Source organism: Mesoplodon mirus, assembly GCF_964341445.2.
Source record: "Mesoplodon mirus genome assembly, chromosome: 5".
In the NCBI taxonomy this organism is placed as follows: Eukaryota; Metazoa; Chordata; class Mammalia; order Artiodactyla; family Ziphiidae; genus Mesoplodon; species Mesoplodon mirus.
Genome location: NC_138980.1, coordinates 3,229,433 through 3,249,361, shown reverse-complemented (window position 1 = coordinate 3,249,361; position 19,929 = coordinate 3,229,433). Strand labels below are relative to the sequence as shown.

Genomic DNA, 19,929 nt, shown 5'->3' with positions numbered 1-19,929 from the left:
AAAAATTGGGTTGTAGGAATTCTTTATATATTCTAGATACAAGTGCCTTCTCAGTTAAATGATTTGCAAATATTTTCCAGCATTCACTCCAGTCTAGTTATATCAAGGTAGAGTGTAGTATGGTCCTGAGAAGGAAAATCAATACTTGGATAATTTAAATAATTAATTTGATACGTCACAAATTGGCTGTAAAAAAAAGACATTTGCAAGTATTAATTCCTTATATTGAAAATTTCATAAACTCCTGAAAAGCTGGGTCTCTCTTTGCTTTAATTCATGTACAGGCATACCTTGTTTTATTGGGGTTCGCTTTGATTTGCAGATACTGCAGCTTTTTTTTTTACAAATTGAAGGTTTGTGGCAACCCTGCATCAAGCAAGTCCATCAGTGCCATTTTTCTAACAGCATTTGCTCACTTCATGATTCTGTCACATTTTGGTAATTCTTGCAGTGTTTCAGACTTTTTCATTATTATATTTGTTACGGTGATCTCTGATCAGTGACCTTTGATGTTACTATTGTAATCATTTTAGGTCACCACAAACTGCACCCATATAAGATGGCAAACTTAATAAAATGCTCTGTGTTCTGACTGCTCCACTGACTGGCCATTTCCCATCTCTCTCCCTCTTCTTGGTCCTCCCTATTCCCTGAGACACAATAACATTGAAATTAGGCCAATTAATAACCCTACAGTGGTCTCTTAAGTGTTCAAGTAAAAGGAAGCGTCGTGTCTCACTTTAAATCAAAAGCTAGAAATTATTAAACTTAATGAGGAAGGCATGTCGAAAGCTGAGATAGGCTGAAAGCTAGGCCTCTTGTGCCAAACGCTTAGCCCAGTTGTGAATATAAAGGAAGGGTTCTTGAGGGAAATTAAAGTGCTACTTCAGTGAACACATGAATGATAAGAAAGCTAAACAGCTTTATTGCTGATATGGAGAAAGTTTCAGTGGTCTGGAGAGAAGATCAAACCAGCCACAACATTCCCTTACACCAAAGCCTAACCCAGAGCAAGCCCCTAATTCTCTTCAATTCCATGAAGGCTGAGAGAGGTGAGGAAGCTGCCCAAGGAAAGTTTGAGGCTAGCAGAGGTTGGTTCATGAGGTTTAAGAAAAGAAACCATCTTCATCACATAAAAGTACAAGGTTAAGCAGCAAGTACTGATGTAGAAGCTGCAAAAAGTTATCCAGAAGATCTAGCTAAGATCGTTTATTAAGGTGGCTACACTTAAGAACAGATTTTCAGTGTAGACAAAGCGATGTTATATTTATAAGGAAGAAGATGCAGTCTAGAACTTTGATAACTAGAGAGGTCAGTGACTTCAAAGCTTCAAGGGAGAGGATGATTCCAGCCTCATGGATGACACTGAGGGGTTTAAGTCTCCAGTGGAGGGAGTCACTACAGCTGTGGTAGAAACAGCAAGAGAACTAGAATTAGAAGTTGAGCCTAAAGATGTGACTGAAGTGCTGGAATCTAACAACAAACACTGTAGCCATAAGTTGCTTCCTATGAATGAGCAAAGGAAGTGGGTTCTTGAGACAGAATCTACTCCTGGTGAAGACGCTGCGAAGAGTACTGAAATGACAACAAAGGATTCAGGATATCATATATTACATAAACTTAACTGATAAAGCAGCAACAGGGTTTGAGAGAACTGATTTTAATTTTGAAAGAAGCTCTACTGCCGGTAAAATGCTATCAAACAGCATTGCAGGCTACAGAGAGATCCTTCATGAAAGGAAGACTCAGTGTGGAACACTTCATTCTTGTCTTTTTGTTTTTTAACATCTTTATTGGAGTATAATTGCTTTACAATGGTGTGTTAGTTTCTGCTGCATAACAAAGTGAGTCAGCTGTACGTATACGTGTATCCCCATATCCCCTCCCTCTTGCTCTCCCTCTCACCCTCCCAATCCCACCCCTCCAGGTGGTCACAGAGCACCGAGCTGATCTCCCTGTGCTATGCGGCTGCTTCCCACCAGCTATCTATTTTACGTTTGGTAGTGTATATATGTCCATGCCACACTCTCACTTCATCCCAGCTTCCCCTTCCCCCACCCAGTGCCCTCAAGGCTGTTCTCTACATCTGCGTCTTTATTCCTGCCCTGCCATTAGATTGATCGGTAGCACTTTCTGAAATTCCATATATACGTGTTAGCATACGGTATTTGTTTTTCTCTTTCTGACTTCATTCTGTATGACAGATTCTAGGTCCATCCACCTCACTACAAATAACTCAATTTCGTTTCTTTTTATGGCTGAGTAATATTCCATTGTATATATGTGCCACATCTTTATCCATTCATCTGTCAGTGGACACTTAGGTTGCTTACATGACCTGGCTATTGTAAATAGAGCTGCAGTGAACATTGTGGTACATGTGTCCTTTTGAATTATGGTTTTCTCAGGGTATATGCCCAGTAGTGGGATTGCTGGGTCATATGGTAGTTCTGTTTTTAGTTTTTTAAGGAACCTCCATACTGTTCTCCATAGTGGCTGTATCGATTCACATTCCCACCAACAGTGCAAGAGGGTTCCCTTTTCTCCACACCCTCTCCAGCATTTATTGTTTGTAGACTTTTTGATGATGCCAATTCTTACCGGTATGAGGTGATACCTCATTGTAGTTTTGATTTGCATTTCTCTAATAATTAGTGATGTTGAGCATCCTTTCATGTGTTTGATGGCAATCTGTATATCTTTGGAGAAATGTCTATTTAGGTCTTCTGCCCATTTTTGGATGGGGTTGTTTGTTTTGTCGACATTGAGCTGCATGAGCGGCTTGTATATTTTGGAGATTAACCCTTTGTCAGTTGCTTTGTTTGCAAATATTTTCTCTGATTCTGAGGGTTGTCTTTTCATCTTGTTTATGATTTCCTTTGCTGTGCAAAAGCTTTAAAGTTTCATTAGGTCCCATTTGTTTATTTTTGTTTTTATTTCCATTTCTCTAGGAGGTGGGTCAAAAGGATCTTGCTGTGATTGATGTCATAGAATGTTCTGCCTATGTTTTCCTCTAAGAGTTTTATAGTGTCTGGTGTTACATTTAGGTCTTTCATCCATTTTGAATTTATTTTTGTGTATGGTGTTAGGGAGTCTTCTAATTTCATTCTTTTACATATAGGTGTCCAGTTTTCCCAGTACCACTTATTGAAGAGACTGTCTTTTCTCCATTGTATATTCTTGCCTTCTTTATCAAAGATAAGGTGACCATATGTGTGTGGGTTTATCTCTGGGCTTTCTATCCTGTTGATCTATATTTCTGTTTTTGTGCCAGTACCGTACTGTCTTGATTGCTGTAGCTTTGTAGTATAGTCTGAAGTCAGGGAGCCAGATTCCTACAGCTCTGTTTTTCTTTCTCAAGATTGCTTTGGCTGTTCGGGGTCTTTTGTGTTTCCATACAAATTTTAAGATTTTTTGTTCTAGTTCTGTGAAAAATGCCATTGGTAGTTTGATAGGGATTGCATTGAAATCTGTAGATTGCTTTGGGTGGTATAGTCATTTTCACAATGTTGATTCTTCCAATCCAAGAACATGGTATATCTCTCCACCTGTTTGTATCATCTTTAATTTCTTTCATCAGTGTCTTATAATTTTCTGCATACAGGTCTTTTGTCTCCTTAGGTAGGTTTATTCGTAGGTATTTTATTCTTTTTGTTGCAGTGGTAAATGGGAGTGTTTCCTTAATTTCTCTTTCAGATTTTCCATCATTAGTGTATAGGAATGCAAGAGATTTCTGTGCATTAATTTTGTATCCTGCTACTTTACCAAATTTATTGATTAGCTCTAACAGTTTTCTGGTTTCATCTTTAGGATTCTTTATGCATAGTATCATGTCATCTGCAAAGAGTGACAGTTTTACTTCTTCTTTTCTGATTTGGATTCCTTTTATTTTTTTTTTCTTCTCCGATTGCTGTGGCTAAAACTTCGAAAATTATGTTGAATAATAGTGGTGAGAGTGGGCAACCTTGTCTTGTTCCTGATCTTAGTGGAAACGGTTTCAGTTTTTCACCCTTGAGAACGATGTTGGCTGTGGGCTTGTCATATATGGGCTTTATTACGTTGCGGTAAGTTCCCTCTATGCCTACTTTCTGGAGAGTTTTTGTTGTAAATGGGTGTTGAATTTTTTCGAAAGCTTTTTCTGCATCTATTGGGATGATCATATAGTTTTTCTCCTTCACTTTGTTAATACGGTGTATCACATTGATTGATTTGTGTATATTGAAGAATCCTTGCATTCCTGGGGTAAACCCCACCTGATCATGGTGTATGATCCTTTTAATGTGCTGTTGTATTCTGTTTGCTAGTATTTTGTTGAGGATTTTGGCATCGATGTTCATCAGTGATACTGGCCTGTAGTTTTCTTTTTTTGTGACGTGTTTATCTGGTTTTGGTATTAGGGTGATGGTGGCCTTGTAGAATGAGTTTGGGAGTGTTCCTCCCTCTGCTATATGTTGGAAGAGTTTGAGAAGGATAGGTGTTAGCTCTTCTCTAAATGTTTGATAGAATTTGAATGTGAAGCCATCTGGTCTTGGGCTTTTGTTTGTTGGAAGATTTTTAATCACAGTCTCAGTTTCAGTGCTTGTGATTGTTCTGTTTATATTTCCTATTTCTTCCTGGTTCAGCCTCGGAAGGTTGTGCTTTTCTAAGAATTTGTCCATTTCTTCCAGGTTGTCCATTTTATTGGCATATAGTTGCTTGTAGTAATCTCTTATGATCCTTTGTATTTCTGCAGTGTCAGTTGTTACTTCTTTTTCATTTCTAATTCTGTTGATTTGAGTCTTTGCATTTTTTTCTTGATGAGTCTGGTTTATCAATTTTGTTTATCTTCTCAAAGAACCAGACTTTAGTTTTATTGATCTTTGCTATTGTTTCCTTCATCTCTTTTTCATTTATTTCTGCTCTGGTCTTTATGATTTCTTTCCTTCTGCTAACTTTGGGTTTTTTTTGTTCTTCTTTCTCTAATTGCTTTAGCTGTAATGTTAGGTTGTTTATTTGAGATTTTTCTTGTTTCTTGAGGTAAGATTGTATTGCTATAAACTTCCCTCTTAGTGCTGCTTTTGCTGCATCCCATAGGTGTTGGGTCATCGTGTTTTCAGTTTCATTTGTTTCTAGGTATTTTTTGATTTCCTCAGTCATCTCTTGGTTATTTAGTAGTGTATTGTTTAGCCTCCATGTGTTTGTATTTTTTACAGATTTTTTCCTGTAATTGATATCTAGTTTCACAGCTCTGTGGTCAGAAAAGATACCTGATATGATTTCAGTTTTCTTACATGTACCAAGGCTTGATTTGTGACCCAAGATGTGATCTATCCTGGAGAATGTTCCATGACCACTTGAGAAGAAGTGTATTCTGTTGTTTTTGGATGGAATGTCCTATAAATATCAATTTAGTCCATCATGTTTAATGTGTCATTTAACACTTGTGTTTCCTTATTTATTTTGATTTTGGATGATCTGTCCATTGGTGAAAGTGGGGTGCTAAAGTCCCCTACTATGATTGTGTTACTGTCAATTTCCCTTTTTATGGCTGTTAGCATTTGCCATACGTATGCAGGTGCTCCTATGTTGGGTGCATAAATATTTACAATTGTTACATCTTCTTCTTGGATTGATCCCTTGATCATTATGTAGTGTCCTTCTTTTTCTCTTGTAATCGTCTTTATTTTAAAGGCTATTTTGTCTGATATGAGAATTACTACTCAAGCTTTCTTTTGATTTCCATTTTTTCAGTCTATATGTGTCCCTACGTCTGAAATGGGTCTCTTGTAGAGAGAGAGCATATGTATGGATCTTGTTTTTGTATCCATTCAGCCAGTCTGTGTCTTTTGGTTGGAGAATTTAATCCCTTTACATTTAAGGTAATGATCGATACATATGTTCCTATTAGCACTTTCTTAATTGTTTTGGGTTTGTTATTGTAGGTCTTTTTCTTTTCTGTTTCCTGCCTAGAGAAGTTCCATTAGCATTTATTATAAAACTGGTTTGGTGGTGCTAAAGTCTCTTAGCTTTTGCTTGTCTGTAAAGGTTTTAATTTCTCTGTTGAATCTGTATCAGATCTTTGCTGGGGAGAGCAATCTTGGTTGTAGGTTTTTCCCTTTCATCACTTGAAATATGTCCTGCCACTCCTTTCTGGCTTGCAGAGTTTGTGCTGAAAGATCAGCTCTTAACCTTACGGGGATTCCCTTGTATGGTATTTGTTGCTTTTCCCTTGCTGCTTTTAATATTTTTTCTTTGTATTTAATTTTTGATAGTTTGATTAATATGTGTCTTGGCATGTTTCTCCTTGGATTTATCCTGTATGGGACTCTCTGCGCTTCTTGGACTTAAGTTTGACTGTTTCCTTTCCTGTATTAAGGAAGTTTTCAACTATAATCTCTTCAAATCTCTTCAAATCTCTCAGTCCCTTTCTTTTTTTTTTCTTCTGCTGGGACCCCTATAATTTGAATGTTGATGCATTTAATGTTTTCCTAGAGGTCTCTGAGACTGTCCTCAATTCTTTTCATTCTTTTTTTTACTCTGCTCTGCAGTAGGTATTTCCACTATTTTATCTTCCTGGTCACTTATCCATTCTTCTGCCTCAGTTATTCTGCTATTGATTCCTTCTAGAGGATTTTTAATTTCATTTATTTTGTGGTTCATCATTGTTTGTTTGCTCTTTAGTTCTTCTAGGTCCTTGTTAAACATTTCTTGTATTTTCTCCATTCTATTTCCAAGATTTTGGATCATCTTTACTATCATTACCTGAATTCTTTTTCAGGTAGACTGCCTATTTCCTCTTCATTTGTTTGGTCTGGTGGGTTTTTACCTTGCTCCTTCATCTGGTGCGTATTTCTCTGTCTTCTCATTTTGCTTAAGTTACTGTGTTTGGGGTCTCCTTTTCACAGGCTGCAGGTTCGTAGTTTCCGTTGTTTTTGGTGTCTGCCCCCAGTGGCTAAGGTTGGTTCAGTGGGTTGTGTAGGCTTCCTGATGGATGGGACTAGTGCCTGTGTTCTGGTGGATGAGGCTGGATGTTGTCTTTCTGGTGGGCAGGACCACATCCACTGGTGTGTTTTGGGGTGTCTGTGAACTTATTATGATTTTAGGCAGCCTCTTTGCTAATGGTTTGGGTTGTGTTCCTGTCTTGCTAGTTGTTTGGCTTGTGGTGTCCAGCACTGGACTTCGCTGGTCATTGAGTGGAGCTGGGTCTTAGCGTTGAGACAGAGATCTCTGGGAGAGCTCTCACCAATTGATATTATGTGGGGTCAGGAGGTCCCTGGTGGACCAATGTCCTGAGCTCGGCTCTCCCACCTCAGAGGCTCAGGCTTGAGTTACGGTTGGAGCACCAAGATCCTGTCAGCCACACGGCTCAGAAGAAAAGGGAGAAAAAATAAATAAAATAAATAAAGTTATTAAAATAAAAAATAAGTAAATATTATTAAAATTTAAAAAGTAATTTTAAAAAAAGAGAGCAACCAAACCAATAAAGAAATCCACCAGTGACAACAAGCACTAAAAACTATGCTAAGATAAACATAAAAATCAGAAACTAGTCTGTCGCATACAGCAAACCCCAAGTCTACAGTTGCTCCCAAAGTGCATGGCCTCAATTGTCTATTCAGGTATTCCACAGATGCAGCGTACCTCAGGTTGATTGTGGAGATTTAATCCACTGATCCTGAGGCTGCTGGGAGAGATTTCCCTTTCTCTTCTTTGTTTGCACAGCTCCTGGGGTTCAGCTTTGAATTTGGCCCTGCCTGTGTGTGTAGGTCGCTGGAGGGCGTCTGTTCTTTGCTCAGACAGGACGGGGTTAAAGGAGCCGCTGATTAGGGGGCTCTGACTCACTCAGGTTGGGAGGAGGGAGGGGTCCGGTAGTTATAATTGGAATGTGGGGCAAGCTGGGGTGATGTTGCACCAGCCTGAGGCACGCCATGTGTTCTCCCGGGGAAGTTGTCCCTGGATCACGGGATCCTGGCAGTGGCGGGCTGCACAGGCTCCCAGGAGGGGAGGTGTGGATAGTGACCTGTGCTTGCACACAGGCTTTTTGGTGGCTGCAGAAGCAGCCTTAACGTTTCATGCCTGTCTCTGGTGTCCGCACTAATAGTCGTGGCTCATGCTGTTCTCTGGAGCTCATTTAGGCGGTGCTGTGAATCCACTCTCCTCGCGCACCCTGAAACAGTGGTCTCTTGCCTCTTAGGCAGTTCCAGACTTTTTCCCGGACTCCCTCCCAGCTAACTGTGGTGCACTAGCCCCCTTCAGGGTGTGTTCAGTCCTCTCCCTGGGATCTGACCTCCGAAGCCCGAGCCTCTGCTCCCAGCCCCCGCCCGCCCTGGCAGGTGAGCAGACAAGCCTCTCGGGCTGGTGAGTGCTGCTCAGCATTGATCCTCTGTGTGGGAATCTTTCCGCTTTGCCGTCTGCACCCCTCTTGCTGTGTCCTCCTCCGTGGCTCCAAAGCTTCCCCGCCACCCTTACCCCGGTTTTCGCTCACGAAGGGGCTTCTAGTGTGTGGAAACTTTTCCTCCTTCACGGCTCCCTCCCACTGGTGCAGGTCCCGGCCCTATCCTTTTGTCTCTGTTTATTCTTTTTTCTTTTGCCCTGCCCAGGTACGTGGGGAGTTTCTTGCCTTTTGGGAAGTCTGAGGTCTTCTGCCAGCGTTCAGTAGGGGTTCTGTAGGAGCTGTTGCACATGTAGATGTAGTTTTGATGTATTTTTGGGGCGGAAGGTGATCTCCATGTCTTACTCCTCCGCCATCTTGAAGGTCCTCCATCCATTGTTGTCTTATTTTAAGAAATCGCCACAGCCACCCCAGCTTTCAGCAGCCACCACCCTGATCAGTTAGCAGCCATCAACCTTGAGGCAAGACCCTCCACCAGCAAAAAGATTATGACTCGCTGAAGGCTCAGCTGATGGTTAGCTTTTATTTATAAACAAAGTATTTTTAAATTAAGGTCTGTACTTTTTTTTAGACGTCGTGCTACTGGACACTTAGTAGACTACAGTATAGTGTAAACGTAACTCTTATATGCTCTGGGAAACCAAAAAATTCATGTGATTTGCTCTGTTGTGGTATTCACTTTATTGTGGTGGTCTGGAACTAAACCCCCAGTATCTCCAAGGTATGCCTTTACTCATAGAATGAAGCTGATTCTCCTTAAGTGAATAAAAACTTGTTTAGAATATGTTTATAAAATGGGTATAACTTGCAGTTCACACGAATTAAACTTTAGAAAATCCATGGGCACAGCTCAGTTAGTATGAACATTTAATATTAATATTCTAATTGAACTCATTAGAATTTGATAAATGTCAGGTTCTTTAACACTTAAAATTCTAAACTATGCTTTTCATTTTGAGTGATCTAAGGAGTGTATTTTCCAGCGTCAATCCTACTTTAAAATTGAGACTATCCAGAACTACAGGGAAAAAAGAAATTGTACAAAGTGACGTGACCATTACTGTGAGAGTGTTTTCATGGTTTACATCCACAGTTAAGTGTTTTTCTCTAAAATTTTAAACTTCATTATTCTTAAATGCCTTGTATTATTGTTAGGTTTATGAACCAATGTATCAATTTTGTACATTTATGACTTAAGAGCCCATGGGTTTCAAATGATAAAAGTGTACTCTTTTTCACCCTTGTCTTGGGTGTGTAACTATGATTTCAAATGTAAAACTTTCCCAAGAGTTACTTATGTGTCAATACAGATAACTAGGTCTCTACTTTATGAAAGCCTTTGTAATTCAAAGCTATAGATGAGGGGTTGTCTCTTTTGGAACTGTTAGCATTTGGGGCTGTGTCATTCTTTGCTATGGAGCAGTTGTGTGCATTACAGGATGTTAACAACACCCTGTCTCCGCTAACAGATTGCAGAATACCCCTTCCCCACAGCTGTGAAACCAGAAAGTACCACTAATTGCCAAACGTTGTCACCCGGGGAACAAGATTTTTTCAGTTGAGAACTGCTGTTAGATAAAGGAGTTGTAAAATGAATTTTATCATTATATACTCAACTCCTAATTTTGACAGGAATAAAATTGGTCCACTTCAGTGTCAGATATGTTTTCTTCTTTTGAACGTTATCAGATCAAGGCACTAAATATTTAGTAGGTGGTCAGAAAGAAGCTGAAGAGAGAAAATAGGGTGGCCGTGTGGCAGAGAAGATTTAAATGATGAAACTGGGTAAATGAACTGTTCAATTGCTAGTACAGCGCTTAGGGTGTGGTAGGTACTCAAATCCCGGTGTTTGAACACGGAATTCCTTAGTGGCCCAGTGGTTATTAGGACTCTGCACTTCCTGGTTGGGGAACTAAGCTCCTGCATGCCGCGCTGTGTGGCCAAAAAAAAAAAAAGAACATCTCATTATCTGGGATCTCTTAAATTGAGCAGTGCCTTTTGTTCGCACATATTGCGAAAGATAACTTGGAGGGCTCACCACTTTGTTCTGTGTACAAATAGATTAGGTTTCTTTGGAATTAATATTGTTTGAAAGTTTTTTTTTTTTTTTTTTGGTGGTATGCGGGCCTCTCACTGTTGTGGCCTCTCCCGTCGCGGAGCACAGGCTCCGGACGCGCAGGCTCAGCAGCCATGGCTCACGGGCCCAGACACTGCGGCATGTGGGATCTTCTCGGACCGGGGCACGAACCCGCGTCCCCTGCATCGGCAGGCGGACTCCCAACCACTGCGCCACCAGGGAAGCCCTGTTTGAAAGTTTTAAGTGGCCAGAATGTACAGATTGTTCCTAGGTTGTTCAGTGACGCAGCCAGGTTGCTTGAGAGACTTAGAAATAAAGGTCTTTAATCAGCTGATGAATTGATAAGCTCCTAGGTTTTGTTGTTATTTATTTTTTTATAACTTGTATACTTCTCTTTATAGCAAGGGTTTTTCCTTTTGTAAGCTATCCTTGGGGCTCTTTTTATACATGTTACACATTCCTTATGCCCCCAAAAAGTTGCAACCACAGGAAAGTAGTCTACCACAAGGGGTGTAGAGAAGTGGATTTTCCAAGTGTTCAGCTCACTGGTGCTCAGCATTAATTGTTAGCATTTGCACAGATCGCACAAGTGAAAGAAGAGGTTCAAGGAGGGGAAGAGGTTATTCAGTCACAAGCAGAGTGCAGGAGGTCTTGCTTCTGACGAAGCGAATGCATTCTACTCGTTAAATCTAAAGTTAACAATTCTAATACTGCTTTTGAACATCTCATCTGACTCAGTCTTAAAATAGGTATAAAATTCTGTTAAAAATGGAATCTCATGGCTCTTGCCTCAGAGTAAATTTTGGCCTAAAATGACTCATGGAATTTTGGATAATTCTTTCTCTGGATCCTTCTTACTTAGGCTTACTGTCTTGTTTTTTACTGTTGTAAGTGACCCACTCTGTTGAGACTGAGTAACCAAGAGTTTTCATTGCCAGCATGAGATTCCCTGAAGTTGTACATAACTTAGATATAGAGATCTTTGTTAATGTTGCCAGTTTGTTTGTTTTTTTTCACCAGTTTCTCTGTATAGTTTGGGAGGCAGTGCTCAGATTCTTCTCTCAGAAGAGATAGGGAAGTAGTGGCTGCTTGGCAAGACTAGTAGTTTAGCCTCCGCCAAAGCCACTGCCCTGGCTCTGGCAAGCCAAGCTCGGCCGACCCAAAGGGACTGCAGGCTTTCTGGGTCTGGCTGTCTTTACTGAGGTGGGGCCTATTGGTGAGTCAGCCAAACAGAGAAATTCTGAAGACTGTCTTGAGAGATAGGAGTTGAGCAGAGGGGAGAGGGTCTGAGGTGCTTAGGAAAGATGTTACTTTCTTTGGTAGGGTGATTGATGCAATGACAGGTGGGGCAGTCCTGGGAGAGGTTGCAGCATTGAGAGAGCTATTCATAGGGTCTTAGAAGAGGGCAAAGTGGGAGAGCTAGTGGGAAGAAACTGCTTAAACTCAGGGTGTTGTCATTGTGGCCTAAAGGTTGGTGATTATTCTGGAATGTAGTCGTCCCTTAGTGTCCTATAATCTCAACAAATCACAGAGTAATGAAACATGGAAAGAGAAAAAGAACTAAAAAGAAAATCATAAAAAGAATTAGAAAGTTAAGAGGAAACTTTAAAAACAGCAACAACAAAACAACCAAAGAAACATAGGGTAGGATAAAAGAAAAGGAAATAGTTGCATTAAACCCTTTAAAATAACCCTATGAAATAGAATGAGAGGTAAAATAAGTGATATTTAAAATAAAAAGGCAGAAAAAACTAGCTAAATGGAAAAATATGAATCTAGAAGTGAAGATAATAGAAGATAATTTTTAAATAAATAGAGTTGTGAACATAAAAATAAAAATTTAAAAAACCATTACAACATTCTATATTTTTTTCTTACAGCATTTGTCACAATTGTAATTTAATAATTGTTAGCATAAGTATTTGTTTAATGTATGTCTCCTCTCCTGGTTTGTAAGCTTCATCCTAACACCAACTATGTCTTTCTTGTCTACTGCAGTATTTTCAGGGCCTAGCAGTGTGCTAGCAACATAGGTATACAGCAGATTCTTTCTGAGTTAGAATAAAAAAGTATAGAAAATATTAATTTTCCTTAGAAGTTTTGTTATGTGAAATTAGAATTTAAGTTAAGGGACTAAAGAAAAATAAAGAGGCTTTTAAAGAGAGGGTAAACTAAAGTAGGCTAGGAAATAATACAAAACAATTAGCAAATGTCTCAGCAATAGGAAATTTTTTTTTTTTTTTTTTTTTTGCGGTAGGTGGGCCTCTCACTGTTGTGGCCTCTCCCGTTGCGGAGCACAGGCTCCGGACGCGCAGGCTCAGCGGCCATGGCCCACGGGCCCAGCTGCTCCGCGGCATGTGGGATCCTCCTGGCCCGGGGCACGAACCCGTGTCCCCTGCATCGACAGGCGGACCCTCAACCACTGCGCCACCAGGGAAGCCCAGAAATTCTTGATAGTGTTGAGTTTCCTGAGTTTATTATGAAACATCAGTAATATGATGACAAAAGCAAACATGTGAGAGAAAATAAGACAGGGAACCCAACTCTGTCATCTCCTCCCCTCGCCCCTCTCTGTGAGAGAGCTCCTGGGACTGAGGTCCTTTTGGTCCATCTTTTGGCTTTTCCCCTTGGAGACAGTGCTCTTGTAGGCCCCCCTTTTTTACTGAGGTGAAATTCACGTAACAAAATTAACCTTTTAAAGCGAAGTTCATATAGTACGTTCATAATGTTGTGTAACCGTCACCATTATCTAATTCCATTTTCATCACCCCAGAATGAAACCTGCTTCCCTTAAATAGTTGTTTCCATTCCCCCTCCCCCCATCCCCTGGCTAACACCAACCTGCCTTTTGTCTTTATGGGTTTTCCCTGGCCTCTTTTTATTTTTTAATTTAATTTTTTAAAGTCTTTATTGGATTTGTTACAATATTGCTTCTGTTTTATGTTTTGGTCCTTCAGCCGCTAGGAATGTGGGATCTTAGCTCTCTGACCCAGGATCAGACCCACACCCCCTGCATTGGGAGGCGAAGTCTTAACCACTGGACCGCCAGGGAAGTCCCACGTGGCCTCTTTTTAAACTGGATCTATTTGAGAGGGATGTGCTATGGCCAAAAAGAAATTATTTGGCTTTAAAGGCCTAGGTAGTACTGGGACTCAGAGCTACATCTCTTTTAAATATAAATTTATTTCTTTAATAGCATTTTCAAAGACTTCGTAAACGTAAATGGTAGTTATGTGTCTATTTTATTTTAAACTTCATAATTCTCTTAATTCTTTAGCTTTCTATCTTAAAGCTATATAAAATATAATAATTACATTGACGGTTACCTATACTACTCTAGTAATCAGATGTTTATATATAATTTGCACGTGTAGCGTTTGTGTCTCTCTACATTAAAACAGGATTTCAACCACTGACCTTCTGGAGTGGGTAATTCTTTGTTGTGGGGGCTGTTCTGTGCACTGTAGAATGTTTTAGCAACATCTTGGCTTAGGTGCCAGTAGCACCCCTCCACCCTTCCAAGCTGTGACAACTAAAAATGTCTCCATACATTGCAGACTATCCCGTCAGGGGCAAAATCACCCCTGGTTGACAGCCACTGCATTAGAATCATTCCCCTTGAGAATTTGGCTTTCTCTTTACTAGAAAGAGACTATTAATATGTTATTTGTTAAAAATAATCCTCCTAGAGTTATAGAGGAGAATTGCAAAATCACCCAAGAAGCTTAGTCATTCATTGGTTTTTATAATTGTTCCCAAAACTGCTTTAAATTTATATTTTAGGTTTTAATGTTGATTTTTGGCAATACTCTCCTTGCTGATTATGTAAGGGTCATTTCTTGTTTGGCTATGTTATGCTAAAGGAATTCAGCTTGATTGCCTAATAGGAAGTAATTTCATGGAAAAAGTAAATACAGCCATCTGAGTTTTTCAGAAATACTTGAAACATTAAAACTATTGAAGTACAGTGAATAAAGTACAGTGAAGAAAAGGAGAATTTTTTTAACACAAACTTTCCTACTTTGATGTCAGAAGAACTTAAGACAGCCATGTTCTACTATTACCACTGAACTTATTGATAATAAATTAAATTCTCCCTTTTTGTGCTTCCCGCCTCTGCCCTAAAAGTTCTGTTTTCTCAGAGTGTAAAGGCTCTTTGGCCACCACTTAAATCTTGTTATTTCTCAGTGATCAATGTTAAATGAATTAAGGTTTAAAAGGAATATTTGATTTGATTTAAAATTTATCTCAAAATAAGTTTGTAGCCTACTAAATATTATAATTCTAATTATAGATTCCCTGTAGACTTGAAAGTGACAGTTTTTAAGGATTGTCCTGCTACAAGGTAGTTTGCTAGCTAGTTTATGATTTTACCTGTAACTAATTAAGTATAACTTGGGACAAAACTTTGGGGAAAAGAAGATGGGAGGGATGATGATGGAAGCCAGTCAAAAGAGGGGGAAATTCAATGTAATAGTATTAGGTGTTATCAGTTAAGTAGTAGGCTTGAGAGATAGCATCTCAACTGGCTTTTTCCTGGGCATAAATTATTTAATAAGGTTGTGGGAAGAAAGAAAATCCCACAAAGTGGAGCTTTGGCTGCTTCTCTGCATAGTAAAATTCAGTTTCAGTAAATTCTGTTTCCAGTGCATGGACAAAGGAGATGAAGGCCATCCCTCTATAATTTTTTGTACCTAAAGCTTTCCTTAGTATAGATGTGGAGAGAGGTGTTATTAACGTAATATGCTTTTTATAAGAATGCTGTGCTGTAGCAGCTTCTGTCTCCCATATGTGCTTGGAATGTATCTAATACATTCTTATCATTTTACTTATTTAGGGACTACGTTAGGAGTGAACTGGAGTCCGCCTATGAAGGACCAATGTATTTAGAACCTCTCTCCATGAATCGGTTTACCACAGCCTTAATAGGTAAGTATTATAAAAGAATTAAAAGTGTACGTAGGAACCAACCAATCTTAATTACTACCTTCTAAAATTGGTTCATACTTAATGCAAAAAATTGGAAAACTCAAAGTTATTCATGATGACTTTCAAAACATAGCCATTGTTAAATGTTAGTCTTTTTCTCTCATACATAGGTGTTTCTTATTTTACATGTTTATGATCACATATAGCCTGTAGTTGCTTGTGTTTTTTTAAGGGTGATGTAAATATTTGGGAAGTTTAATTTTAAAATAAAGCTAATAATTACTTTGTAAGATTAAAATGAAATATGTAATGTCTTAATATTGTTTACTGTTGTTGAAAGCCATTATCCTATAGTCAAAAATAAAGTGCCAGAAACATCAAGAACTTGAGACATGATTGAAATATTCAGATAGCAGAATGCTTAAAATAGAAGTGTTGGCTAGGACCCCAAAACAATATAGTACAGTCCAAAGTGAAATACTAGACCCTACCATGCCAAAGTTGCAAAAAAGAAAGTGAAAGAAAACCAGTATGTAATTCTTAAATTCACCCATATAGAGGGTGTTAAGAGGTTGAATGTTGGAATTTGGAGGAGGATTTTTTAGGGAGCTGTTTTCTCTAAAAATACCTGCTGGGCCCTTCTCATTTAGAGAATTTAGTGGTAGACCATTTGGAGACACATATTTTTTTGTGGCTTAGGGGGGATACTACAGACTGGTGTCCAACCTAGGCCTGCAATATCTAAAGCTACACCATCCAAAACAAGCCACATGTGGCTTGTGAGCCCTTGAAATGTGACTAGTCCAAATTAAAATATACTGTAGTATAAAACACACCCAATTTCTCAAACGTAGTACAAAAATGATGTAGACTGTCTTGTTAATTTTTTAATATAGATTGAATGTCTATGTGATAATATTTGGGAGATATTAGGTTAAATAAAATATATTATTTATTAATTTTACTTTTTTTTTACCTTTATAAAATGATGCTACCAGAATATTAAACATTATATATATGGCTTGTATTATAATTCTAGTCTGATATAAAGGCCAGCACTGGGCTGTCTGGCTGGCTGTTGAGTTTCTGACTGTGGAGTGAAAATGTCTTGCGAGGTTCTCCTGTATCATCTAATCTATGTAGGCAAAGGATGTTAGTTTACTATGGACTAGATGAGGGCCCCAAGAGTCAATGGAATTTTCTTAGGTCCTCCCAAGAGGGCCCTTATAAAGGATGAGAAGACTCCAACAGGGATTGAACTTCTAGATTCCAAGGAGCTGAGGAAAGAACCAAAAACAGCCAGAGGAGGGTACATAACAAGCATCAAGGGTACTGCAGATGAGAGATCCACAGTGATGGGAACAATCAGAAGAATCCTTAGAAGTGCCCAGGAGAAAGGAGATCAATTTTAAATACGCCAACTGCAGGGAGCACCAATACCATACCATTGTAAGAACATAGTTCAGTAAGAATTTTCTACTTCCCTCCCTCTCCTTCCCTGCCTGCTTCAGTCGTGAGTAAGTCAGGAAAAGAGTGAGACTGTGCCATGCGCCGGCAGAGAAAGAGGAAGAAGCTTGCCTTAACCTCTCTACTCCCTCTCACAATTGTAGGTTTTCTGTGATGCCATAGGAGGCCTCAGCTGGAATAAAGGAAAACCCTCAACTTTAAATCCGTTTCAAAGTTTTATTGGTTATTAGATTGAGATTAGATTAGATTAGATTAGATTGTGTAACCTTTGCTAGATTAGAAAAGGTATGGGACTTGCCTTAGGAGCAGGAGAACACTCAGTTCACAGAGTGGCTTTTAAGACAGTAGGACACAAAAATAATGTTGCTTTATGGCTATATCCCATGAATTGGTATATTCAGTAGTCGTAACATCCAAGTATGAAAATATTTGCTAGTTTAGAAAACTCATAAAGTGTTCTCTTTTATTCTATAATGGATGCAATTTAGTATAAATCTGTATATTTCCTTAAATTTTTCCTATCAGTGGTTATGATAGTGTGTTTACTCAACTAAGATTCAATTAATTGGAAATAAAACAAAATCCATAAACTATTAAGTAGCAATTTTCTTTAGACTTTGATTTTAAAGTAACTTTCTACTCCTTTTCTTCCATTTCACTAATGAACTTTTAATGAAAAATTAAGTAATTTGAGTATGCCATCATTTCTTAGGATTACAGACTTCTTGGAGATAGTTCTTACAGTGGAATCCTGAAATCCAAAGAGTACATTGTGATTTTGATTTATTCAGAATTGTCAGTTGGAATAGGCATGTCAAGTTAAACAACTTCCTTTTCTTCTGGAGCTATAGGAAAGATTTCCACTAACAGTATGCCTCCTTTCTTCTTTCACCTAAATAAGAGGAGTAGTCTTCTCTTAAAGAGAATCACAGCATATGAGTCATACTCTTCTGTGAAAGAAGATAAATGAAGCCTGTAACCCCAGAGCTGAACACCGAATGTGCTGTCCAAGACTTATGGGAATTTTCAGAGCTTAAAGGAAGTTTACATCATGCTGAACAAGGAAAATTTTTTTTTTTTAAGAAGAAAAAAGAGAATTTTATTTGAGCCAAACTGACGACTATTAACACAGGCAGCAGATTCTCAGAAAGCTCTGAGAACTTGAACAAGGAAATTTAAATATCATAGCTATGAGTACAGTGAAAGTAAGACACACCAGAATGAAAATTCCTAAGCATTCCTAATATTAAAGCATTTCCTCTGAGTATTTTCTTTCAGAGTTTTAGCTATTTTTTTAATCAAAGAAATATACTTACTTTGAAAAGTCAAGAAATACCACAGTTTTATGATGAAAATCGGCTTTCTCCTGTACCACTCCTCTCTACTCTCAGGTATCATTCCCCAGAGGCCTCTCTCCTTTCAACTCACCATAACTTTTCCCTGCTGTTTTCTCTTTAGTCCCTTTCTGGAAATTCTCTTAATTGGATAAGGTTCCTCCCACATTGAGCCCCTAATTTTCTTACTGTTCCATTTTCTCTCTCTTTGTCTTTTGTTTTAGTTTCTGAGATTTCCCAACTTTATCTTACAACCCTTTTCTTGTTATATATTTTAATATCCTGGAGTTTGTTTTCTTTTTATTGTGACAGTCTTTTAAATTTCTTAGCTATATTATTTACTTTGAAGCTTTCTTTTGTTCCTTGCGTTCTCTCCATTTGTTTTGGTCTTTGCCTTACCTGGGACAGCAGTATTTCTTAAGCCTGGATTAGAATCACCTGGTTATATTACATAAAAAATTATAAATACTGATGCCTAGACCCCATATGAGGCTGATAAACTGTAAGTTTTACTTAAATATCCTTGTGTGATCATTTGTATTAAAGTGAGTTATTAATTTGTCGATTGGAATTTCTTTAAGGCTTACCAATGGGTATGTTTCACATTTGGTGTCAAGTGGGACTGGCTGTTTTTGGGGGGACCCCGAAGTGTGCGTATTTGTAGGTCTTTTCACTTGGACTTGGGTCAGTTTCCCCAAAGAAGAATCTTTCTATCTCCTGTAGGGGAGGCTAGTGTCAGTGACAAGAGCTGGGTGGCAATAAACATGGCAGCAGTGTTTGGAGATCTAGAGCGATCTCATCTTTCTGGGTGCAGGCTTTTATTTTAGTCTCCGTTTTTCATTTGGGCACTGAACCTCACCTCCACCCTGAGCTGTGCACGGTGCCCAGGAGCCTATTTCAGCCTTTCCGGAGAGCAAAATTCAGTCTTCTTCTCAAGGTGGGGAAAGAGTAGTGGCCTGATAGTTGTTTTCTAGCCCCTAAGATTTTGTTGACTTATCTTACTAGGTGGCCTCTCTTCTCAGTTTTCTTTTTCTGTTTCTTTCTTTCTTTTTTTTTTCTGAGGGTACAAAGTGAGATTTATTGAGTATACTGCAGGGGAGCAGCAGGGGAGACCAAGAGGGGGTCTGCGCTGGGGGAGAGAAACTGGGCTTCTTTTATGGTCCCCTCTGGTCACCCTTGGGTTAATGTTCCACCCGTTTAGTGGTTAGGGCTGGGTGTGTCATAGCTCTATCTGCCTGGAATGCCAACTGCTTGTGACTGCTGATAATTTCCATTGGGGGGAGAGTGCATTTGTCTTATCTCAAAAGGACCACCCCAGCCTAAGATGGCTGTTCTTTTGTTAAGCTCTACATTTCCCCCCTGTCAGATCATCAGAGTCAAATCATTGACATCTGGGCAACAACATCATCTTGGGCTACTTCCTGCTGAGAAGGGGCAACATTGGGTCCCAGTTGGGTTTGCCTGTCGGCTGTGGGGCTGTGGGATTCTGTGTGAATAGAAATTTTGGGAGGCCTGTTTGAGGGTAGTCAACTGTATTGATTCTAGAGGTTGGAATCCTTGTCTTGTCACCATTTGTAGCTTGATGGAATGCAGTCGGTTTTGTAGCAACTTGTTTGAAGCACTTGGTGACGTTGGTGGATCAGGATGGAAAGAGAAAATAGGATCTCACAGCGTGCCTGGATTTGCCCCAGACGAGCTGCCGCTGCTGAATGCACCAGATGTTAGAAGTGAGGAGTCCCAAAGCTAGGCCC

At 39.2% G+C, this 19,929-nt stretch overlaps 1 protein-coding gene across 2 annotated transcripts in view; it reads left to right on the top strand.

Moving 5' to 3' along the window:
- The window catches only part of RNF145 (ring finger protein 145), a 63,161-nt gene that overhangs the window by 19,137 nt on the left and 24,095 nt on the right, over window positions 1-19,929 (top strand). For both annotated transcript variants that reach the window (XM_082623549.1, XM_082623550.1), the window contains exon 4: window positions 15,286-15,377. In XM_082623549.1, coding sequence (XP_082479675.1) covers window positions 15,286-15,377 — 92 coding nt within the window. The remainder of the gene's footprint in view (window positions 1-15,285; window positions 15,378-19,929) is intronic.